Source organism: Gossypium hirsutum, chromosome A04 (assembly GCF_007990345.1).
Source record: "Gossypium hirsutum isolate 1008001.06 chromosome A04, Gossypium_hirsutum_v2.1, whole genome shotgun sequence".
Taxonomy (NCBI): domain Eukaryota; kingdom Viridiplantae; phylum Streptophyta; class Magnoliopsida; order Malvales; family Malvaceae; genus Gossypium; species Gossypium hirsutum.
In genome coordinates, this window is record NC_053427.1 from 18,839,911 (window position 1) to 18,850,213 (window position 10,303).

Consider the following 10,303-nt stretch of genomic DNA (forward strand, 5'->3'; position numbering starts at 1 on the left):
TTCTATAATATGAGTTTTATTCAAATGTTTACAACCAATGAAAGGTATGTAACTCAGTTTTGACAATGAAACATTAGCAAGATGAGCGTGCCACAAAGATGTCGTATCAACAAAAGTAAAAACTTAATTACAAGAAACATGAGTAGAAGGACTTGAATATTTAACAAACTATAGTTTAAAATGCAAAGACCATCTTGCTCCTTACCAATCCCCTTCATCTTTCCATTGTAAAGATCTTGCAAAATACAAAAATGAGGGTAAAAAAAAACATAAAATTTAATATCTCGGGTAAGTTTAGAAATAGCAAGAAAATTGTAAGTGAAATTAGGCACATAAAATGTTGGATCACTCTTATGCCCCATGGCACAGCGGGAAAATTATTTCGACGATCGTCAACCAAGGATCCATGTATGAGGAATGAATCAGGTTGAAATAGGGCTAAAGATATACCTTTTTAAAACTAAAAACAACGAATAACATTGTTGGTTGAAACCATTTGCACGATGTCAATCCTAGCTGCAACAAAGTGTCTCAACCTCTACGTAGTCCACCCAATCAATCATGAACAAAAAACTCTTTTGAACTTTTCAGAGAGTATCTAAACTTTGATTGCTAGACCAAGTTCAATTTTCTTACTCACACCTACATAATTCGGGATTGTATTCCTTTTAATAATATCATGTATATAAAATACAAAATAATTCCCTTTTACTTTTCAAAGAAAATCAAGGAAGATATTGAAATTATATTCTTTCCAAAAGAATACTAACTTCCATAAATATTAACTCTGGAAAGATATTGCGAATTGTATTCGTCAGGCAATCCTATTGGCCAGGTAATTCTATCCACTAGGTTATTTTATCTGCCTGGCGATGCTATTTTTCAGGCAATACTGCCCACCAAGTTGTTCCACCAAGTGATATTTATCCACCAATGATAATAATTCGCCATAATCGTATGTAAGAGGGTATACATACATTCTATTGGCATGAAGTTTGTTCACTTTAACCATAGGGTGTGACCCTGTAAGTTCTTTTAACGTTGGTAGAAATACTAGAACCTTTCTAATGTTACAAGCAATGAGTGGCATCTAGCAATGCATCATTGCTACCCAAGTTACAAGAAGTTGTGATTCGACATAACCTTTCTGTGATAAACTTTTCATGTAGTATATCCTTTTATCCTTTATATCTAGATTGGACACAAGTCATGGTTTAGTCACACTTGTATAGTTCAATCTCATATTTCTTGATATTTTGAGGAGGTTGCAATAAACAAATAAGTGTGATATCTCATGTTAACTTATTTGAGCATGGCCATGCGTTTCTCGTCTTACTTCATTAAGTGGCCTAAGATATTACTCCCATTATGTAGGAGGGATAAATCCTATCTTGATCCATCATATCCCACTACATGGATTGTGGTAGATCCAACATTAGTTTTTATAGTTCAACCTATTACGGTAGACGTTTGACTACATTAAAATATACAACTCACGATGTTGGGACAATGATGATCTCAAGTATGAAGATCATATACATCGTTATCACTATGAGTAATTTTGTGACTATTACATAATAATCCAAGAAACATACTTATGATGGGTTAGTCCAGTATGTTGATCTCTAACACAAACTCATGTATTGATTTTGACATCCCTATGTCAATGACAACACTTTGTCATCAATCAACTACACATTAGTCTCAATGCATTATTATTTTCCAAGCCCACAATAATACTTGACTGAGGACCTTTTAAGAATAATCATATTATTCTTAGGACCTTATTATTGATCAGTTTATACACAGAAAAGAAACTGAAATAACAATGGCAATACCTTATATTAATAAACAAGGTAAAACGAGTTTGTAATTACAACCATCTCATGATTGGTCTTCAGGTATACTTTAACATAAAGGACATTAATGATGTGGTTAGTTGAAAAGTATTTATAAGTACCAATATGAGAAAGAGGTATAGACTCACCATTTGACAACCGAATAAACTTGTGGTTAGAATCATAAGAAATTGAAGAATCTATGCATTGTAAGTCAAATATCATGTGACCAGTAGCTCCTGTGTCCAAAATCTATTCTAAAGATGTGCTTTCAACATTGTTGTAGCTAGAAATCATACTTGCGAAATTGACAACCATATCAATGGAAGGCTCTTTATGCAAAAGCTCAAGAATCTACTGATATTGTTCCTTAGTGAATAGTGGAGTGACTTGAGCTGATATAACATCTCATTTTTCTACATCAGAACTAGTAACATTGTTAGCTTTTTTCTTTCTAAATTTGTGCAACACCTCTAATTCTAGTATAGTAAAATGGTACTGCTTTGGGACTAAATACAATGAAATTATGTGGAAATCTGGAGGTGGAGGTAACAATGGTGGTGAGGGGGAATGGAAGAGGAAGGTAAATCTTGAGGATCAAACTAAGACCATTTAGAAATTTTGAGGGTTAATTTTTTAAAATTATGACTAAATCGTAAAATTTAAGGGCCAAATTTATTATTATACCGATTTTTAACACTAAATTTATTATTATATCGATTTTTAATTGCCGCTTCAACTTCTTGTCAGAGATTTAACGACACTTAATGAAAATGGACCAAAAAAAATAATCTCAATTAGTTTGGTGATCAAATTAAAAAAAAGATTAATATTTAGATAACTAAAAAAGAAAAGGAGCAATACTGGGGTGACCTGTTGTATAATTTATCCTAATTTATATGTAAACAATTTGTTGATTTTTTAAATTTTAAAATAAAAGTGATTATGTTTTATTTTAAAAAGATTGGATAAGAGATATGGTTCCAATAAAATTGAAAAGGACACAAAAAGAAATCAATATAGAATTATCATGTATAAAACTTGAAAATTTTAGATCAATATTTTCCTTAAAGAGAGAAATTATTATTTTGGAAGAAAAATATTTAAAATTTAAATATAATAAATTGGTAAAATATAAATTATTATTTTTATTACTAAACTTATCATACAATTAGGAAATAATTAAATATACAATTGGTATTTAAGTTTAGTTTTAATATACTAGTTGATATTCGAATTTATCTCGACAATTATGATTATGACATTATTATTTGAAATTGAATATATATATTTTTGTAAATTATAAATTTTAATGTGACCCAATAAATATTTTTATTATTTTGATTTTGATTTAATATTTTTATAAAAATTATATTTTCTTTGATTTTTAATATATTTATTTTTATAAAACGTTATATTTTTGTAGTTCTTTGTATGAAAAAAATATAAAATTTTCTTTTTTGATTCTTTATAAAACTTTATAAAAATATTTTTAACTCTTATTTAATTTTTAATTTTTAATTATAAAATTTATGAATATTAGAAATATTTTTTTTAGATATAAAAAAAATCGGATTATGACAATACATGGTTGAAATATTCAAAAAATATCAACGTGGTTTTGCATAGTATCAAGTACCAACTTTGGCAGGGAAATGAAATACAGGTGTACTTCAATAGGAATGAAAAACAAAATTGGGTATCAAAATGCACCTTAAAGTTAAAACGCAAATACCAAAGAATAAAAAAGGAGAAGGAAGCCTCTTGGTCGAAGAAACATAAAAAGACACCGCTTCTTATTAAAATAATAATGAGAATCACCTAACAGTCACCGCCAACCAAACTGCCAGTCTGGTTTGTCTAAGTAACAAGTCGCTCCCCGTCAATCGTGCTGACCAAAACAGACCAACGGCCTAGATCACCCCCAATTTCTCCAAACTGCTGTACTAAATCTTTCTTCTCCCCACCATATATTCCCCCTTCATTTCCAGCACTCTTCTCTCGTCCCTAATACCAAATCAATCCTCAAAATCACTGCAAACTGAGATTTATATACATATCTGAACTTTAATTTTCTGTAAAATCGAAACCAGATGGAGATGATCCAGTACAACCGGTTCATCGCACCCCTCTTGCTCCTCTCGTTGATTCTAGTTGTTCCCTTGGCAGTCGCCACCGACGTTAAATATTGTGGTTAGTTTCTCTAAGCCCTAGGTTCGCTGCCCTTTTTTTTTTTAACTAAATTGTTTTTATTTTATTAATCGATGAAAATTCTATTATTTGTTTACCGAGGAAAATTAATGATGTTATTTTTTTTATTTTTATGAAATTAGCTCTCAATATTAGGATGTAACTTTTTAGTTTTTGAATCTAAATAATAATAATAATACAAATGCAGATAAGCAAGGTGAGTATGATGTAAAGGTTCAAGGTGTTGAAATTTCGCCAAACCCGATCGCCAGGGGTCAGCCTGCTACCTTCAGTATCGCAGCAACAACAGGTAACTTATCTATGTTTTTCAAATAATGTAATTGTTATCAGATGGTAGCTTTGTGTCGGTATATGATGATTGATGAGGCTTGTTGTAACATGCGACCAAAGTGTGTAGTACTTTAAGCTTGTGATTGAAGGTGGGCGTTGTTTTCTATAATGATGTACAGGTGCAGCTATCGATGGGGGGAAACTGGTGATCGAGGTTTCGTATTTTGGATGGCACATTCACAGTGAGACTCATGACCTTTGTGATGAGACATCTTGCCCTGTCTCAACTGGTGATTTTGTGGTTTCTCATTCACAAGTTTTGCCCGGATATACTCCTCCTGTAAGTCTGAAACTTATGTTGATTAATAGTTGCTGAACGGTTGGATTTTCTTTTTAATTTTTGTTTGCATCAATATTCTAGCATAAGCAGAAGAGTTAAAACACTGTCGAAACTTTTTGTCTAGTTCTGGTTGAGTGTGCTTTATGTTCAGGTATTTTGAGTTGAAAGGAATATATATATGCATATATATATATATACGTGCACACACATAAAGGAAGAGGGAAAAGGCTTTTCTTTTCCTTTCAGAGTAAAGGAAAAACAAAAACAAAGGATTGAAGATCAAAATGAAAATCAGAACAATTAAAGGCAATATCGTTGTTCCTTCCCTTCTATTTTGTTCTCTTGCAAGGAAATAAATTGGGTTTTTATGGGATTGGAACTATGCTGAACCCTTCCTTCTCTTTGCCTCATTGTATTCTCATCTGGTTAAACTAATGCAATGCTTCAGACTCCCTTTACTTCAAGTTTTTTAGCAACCTTTTCGATCATGCAAAATATGTATTGGTGTTTTTGCAAGAATTATCAAGTCATAACAGGTTCAGTTCTTTCCAAATTCTTTTGAAAACAAATTTTAACTCATAACAGATTTGAGTCATCATTTTCAGCTATACAGTTGAGTTTTGGTTGTTTGCCTATATCCCAAGCTTTGTTTCATCGATTATGATATATCACAAGCTTACTCACTGCAGTAGGCTTGTTTTCTCAGTTTATTCTCACAACTAAACAGTGATTTATGTATGTTCCAAATGCAAAGAACAATCAGGGTTTCTGCATGCGTTTTTTTTGGTTAAAATGGAAGCCTTTTTGACTAAGATTGCTCTTCATTTGCTTAGAAATAAGTCCCTCGTTCTTTCATCTATTGTTATTTGTTTGACATAATATATTGGAATTGATCGTTGCTTGTTGAGAAGTCTAAAGTTTGCATTTATTTGTGAGATCAATCAGCAACAAAATCGAACAATTTTGATTCCAATTGGCAGCCTTTCGAGGTCAATGAGATGTACTGTAATAAGGGATTCACCACAATCAACCTTGGATTAATTACATCTGATAAGTTTTAACCTTATGCAGGGCCCGTACTCTCTGAAAATGAAGATGTTCGATGCAAACAAACGTGAGTTGACATGCATCGGATTTGATTTTAGCATTGGGTTTGCATCATCTGTGGCTGATAGTTAAACATTAGGATTTAGAACACACGTTAATGGCCATGTAAAGTACTCTATGCTGTTATGTTCTCTATATGCCTTGTTGGATGAAACCGTTATCTGGTTCTTTAATAAATTGCTCGACATTCCGTAGGATATTATGATTTTTCTGAGTTGCTCAATTTTTTAAATATTCGTATTTGATAATGTATATAGTTCGAGAAAACGATACTTCAAATGTACGACTATATGAATTTTAAAAAATTTTAAATATGCATTTAAGGGTTTACCTGTTGAGTTACAATTGGACATTCAAATTGTATGACTTAACGATAATTTATCTCATAACATTACCATTGTTTTATCAATTTCACTCTTATTTTTTTTAGTTAAATTTGATAATTAATATTTAAAAAAATATCAAATTGCTTTTCTTTAATAGAAGTATTAACTAAAACGTTATAAAAAGTTAGCAAAAAATTAAAAATATTAATACGTAAAAATATTAATATGAAGTACATGTGAACAGATTATGTTTAAAAATTTAATATTTTAGTCAATATTTTTATAAAAAAAATACTTTTAATTTTTTTTAAAACAAAAAAAAAACCATAAATGGCCTAAATTTCATTAATAGAATCTTGAATTACGTGAATTTCTCTTATGTGAAGTCAGCCTATTACTATTCCTGGGCACCCATTTCACGTCGTCCGAAGCAAACATCTCCAGTTTCCTGCATGTTTCATGCACGTACTTACCCATGATGGTAATATCCATGCCGCGTCTTTTAATTCTATTTATTGGGCTAGCATTATCGAATTCAAATAGAACTTGCTAGATGTTTAATCTCCCGGCCAGTTGCATCCCCTCATCTAGAGCCACCAACCCAGCCTTTTCACTTGTCACCTCCATGTTTTTACAACCCCTACAACTGCCAACCATGAACCCCTCCTCATCTCTTGTGATAACCTCGTACCCCATTCTCCCATTTGACACCGTAGCGCCGACATGTACCTTTACAAAAGCCTTTTCTGGCTTCTTCCAGTTATTGTACGCGGGGGTAAAAGGAATGATAGGCTTTTGGCTTAAGTTGTGAACCCGGAAGTCACTACTCAAGGTGAAGGCTCTATCCCGAATCACACTCGCCCCCTTCTCCTTGCCTCGGAAGGTGAAATTGTTCCTGTTGTTCTTACTATTCTAGAAGAGGATGATGAAGTCTTTCAGCACTTTCTTATCGAACAACCTCATTGAAACTTCCAACCAATCAATGCACTGCTCAAAATTGTCGTTGATCAGCCTATCGTCCAAGCCGTTGCAGGAGAGAATAGCTCGAGCCGACGGGCAGTCTTTGATAGTGTGGAGAAGAGTCTCATTTTCAACCTCGTACCTCTAACACTAGGATTGAAATTTGGCCGAATGGAGTCTAACACCCTTTACCCGTATCCGGCGTTGGGACAGGATTCGAGGCATTACCGGACTTAAACGTAAATAAACATACAAAACCGAGTCATAAATTTTTTTCAAATTAAATACATTCATACATATGCATGTTGTCCCTTATATGGGCCTATGAGGTCGAAAACATGCATCAAGAGTGGTTCGAGACTAAACCAAGAACTTTAGAAAACTTTAGGAAACTTAGAAGAATTTTCGTGAAGCAGGGTTACACGCCCGTGTGGGTAGGCCGTGTGGCTTATGACATTCCCGTGTCCTCAACCTATATAACTCTCTGTTTATGACGTCATCAACACAATTAGGGTCACAAGGCCAAGTCACACGCCCGTGTGCTTAGGTTGTGTGGCGAATTAAATTCCAAAAATTAAGTGCAGACTTCACACGGCCTGGGCACAGCCCATGTCCTGCAGCCATGTCCTTCATACGGCTAAGACACACAGCTGTGCCTCTGCCTATGTGTTTACTACAGAGTATTATGTTCTGCATTTGATAGGGTACAGTGTAACACCCCGTACCCGAGTCCGTCGCCAGAGTCGGACACAAGGGGTTTGCAGACATAAATCACTTCTTTGCACAATCCATTTTAAATTTTCCAGGCAAGCTGGCTAACTGCGTCACTGTCACCTTCAAAATCATATCTTGAGTTTCACAACTCGAAAATCAGCTTTGTGATTTTTCCCTGAAACTAGACTCATATATGCATCTACAAATTGTTTTCTAGAATTTTTGGTCGGGCCAATTAGTACAGTTTATTAGTCAAAATCTCCCATGTTACAGGGATCGACTACACTGACCTTTGCGCATTACGACTTGGATATCTCCCTGTACAGGGCTTCAATACTGATTTCGTTTGCTTCTATAGAAACTAGGCTCAAAAAGGAATCTATGCATATATGGCATGACTTCTAATTATCTCTGGTTAATTTATAATGAATTTCCAAAGTCGGAACAGGGAATCCAGAAACCGTTCTGGCCCTGTCTCACGAGAACCTGAATATCTCTTAACATACTGTCCATATGATCGTTTCGTTACTTTCCTATGAAAATAGATTCATCAAGGTTCGTTTACATAATTTATTCACTATTTAATTACATTCCTACTATTTTTAGTGATTTTTCACATCCACATCACTGCTGCTGCCAGCATCTGTTTTTTTAAGGTAAACTTTACCTATTTCATGATCCTCCATGGATCAACTAGAGTTTGTCATACATATTCCAAAAGTGATCAAGAATAACCCTTCCCATGGCTAACCGTTACCAACATTTCCATACCGCAATATCATGGAATCTACAACTCCCCGAATGCCATTTACCGCAATATCGACATTCCGTTCTGTCCCGACGATCATTTCCAACACTGGCGACCGAAGTGACTCGTGTGCTCACAGGGGGTCGATCGCGATCTCGTCTAGAGAAACCCGAAGTGTCCCTAGACCGGCCTAAGTCATCTCTAAATTTCTTCGATGACTGTGGGAAGGGCTTCCCCGAAGACCTCTTACGAAACTCCTTTGCTCCCATATCAGCTTTTCTTTTCTCCATACTTAGCTCCTCGGCTTTACAAGCTCGCTCAACAAGTACCACAAATTCTCGGATTTCCAAGATGCCAACATACAGCTTTATATCATCATTTAGTCCATCCTCGAAACGTTTACACATCACAACTTCTGAAGAAATGCATTCTCGCGCATATCGGTTAAGCCTCACAAATTTTCGTTCATAGTCGGTAACCGACATGGAACCTTGTTTGAGTTCAAGAAATTCCTTCCGTTTTTGGTCAATGAATCTCTGACTGATATACTTTTTCCGAAACTCGGTTTGGAAAAACTCCCAAGTTACTTGCTCTCTAGGCACAACAGACGTCAACGTATTCCACAAATAGTAGCCAGAATCACGTAGCAAGGAGATAGTACACTTTAGGCACTCATCGGGTGTGCAAGATAGCTCGTCGAGTACCCGGATAGTGTTGTCCAACCAAAATTCAGCTTGCTCGGCATCATCGCTGTCCGTAGCTTTAAATTCAGTAGCCCCGTGTTTTCGGATTCTGTCAACTGGGGGCTTATTTGACCTTATTTGGTCAGTTGCCGGAGGTATTGTAGGTGCGGGGGAGGCATTAGTCAGGAATGGAGGTTGTGGAACAGCCGTATTAGTTCGAATGTATTGGTTGAACCAATCATTCATTGCGCTATTGAAAGCTTGTCTAGCTTCGTCATTCGGATTACTAGCAATCGGTTGAGAGTCCGCCGGAGCTGTCCCTTGTGCGGGAGCAGGCGCCAACTCTCAAGATCATCAGCTACCGCTCGGTCGGGATCGGGATCCATTACTATAAATAAACACATTTTCAATCGTCAGAAATCACCACACTATCAAATAATCACAAAATGGCATGTATAGCTAGACCCAAACGTATTACGATAGTCCTAGAATCGACTAAACCGTAGCTCTGATACCAATAAAATTGTAACACCCCGTACCCGAGTCCGTCGTCGGAGTCGGACACGAGGGGTTTGCAGACTTAAATCACTTCTTTGCACAATCCATTTTAAATTTTCCAGGCAAGCTGGCTAACTGCGTCACTGTCACCTTAAAAATCATATCTTGAGTTTCACAACTTGAAAATCAGCTTCGTGATTTTTCCCTGAAACTAGACTCATATATGCATCTACAAATTTTTTTCTAGAATTTTTGGTCGGGCCAATTAGTACAGTTTATTAGTCAAAGTCTCCCATGTTACAGGGATCGACTACACTGACCTTTGCGCATTACGACTTGGATATCTCCCTGTACAGGGCTTCAATACTGATGTCGTTTGTTTCTATAGAAACTAGACTCAAAAAGGAATCTATGAATATATGGAATGACTTCTAATTATCTCTGGTTAATTTATAATGAATTTCCAAAGTCGGAACAGGGAATCCAGAAACCGTTCTGGCCCTGTCTGACGAGAACCTGAATATCTCTTAACATACTGTCCATATGATCATTTTGTTACTTTCATATGAAAATAGACTCATCAAGGTTCGTTTACATAATTTATTCAC

At 35.2% G+C, this 10,303-nt stretch overlaps 1 protein-coding gene across 1 annotated transcript; it reads left to right on the top strand.

Moving 5' to 3' along the window:
• The first annotated feature begins 3,539 nt into the window (after positions 1-3,539).
• On the top strand, positions 3,540-5,963 carry LOC107948578 (putative phosphatidylglycerol/phosphatidylinositol transfer protein DDB_G0282179). The gene is made up of 4 exons (XM_016883186.2): positions 3,540-4,031; positions 4,237-4,338; positions 4,499-4,659; positions 5,731-5,963. The coding sequence occupies exons 1-4, from the start codon at positions 3,932-3,934 to the stop codon at positions 5,836-5,838; spliced, it is 471 nt and encodes a 156-aa protein (XP_016738675.1). The 5' UTR covers positions 3,540-3,931; the 3' UTR covers positions 5,839-5,963.
• Positions 5,964-10,303: the final 4,340 nt, after the last annotated feature.

Excerpts from the sequence above, each read along its gene's own strand:
- LOC107948578 (XM_016883186.2), top strand. The coding sequence starts at position 3,932 with ATGGAGATGATCCAGTACAACCGGTTCATCGCACCCCTCTTGCTCCTC. Across the intron at positions 4,032-4,236 it reads CACCGACGTTAAATATTGTG|ATAAGCAAGGTGAGTATGAT; the intron begins GTTAGTTTCTCT and ends ATACAAATGCAG. Across the intron at positions 4,660-5,730 it reads TGCCCGGATATACTCCTCCT|GGCCCGTACTCTCTGAAAAT; the intron begins GTAAGTCTGAAA and ends AACCTTATGCAG.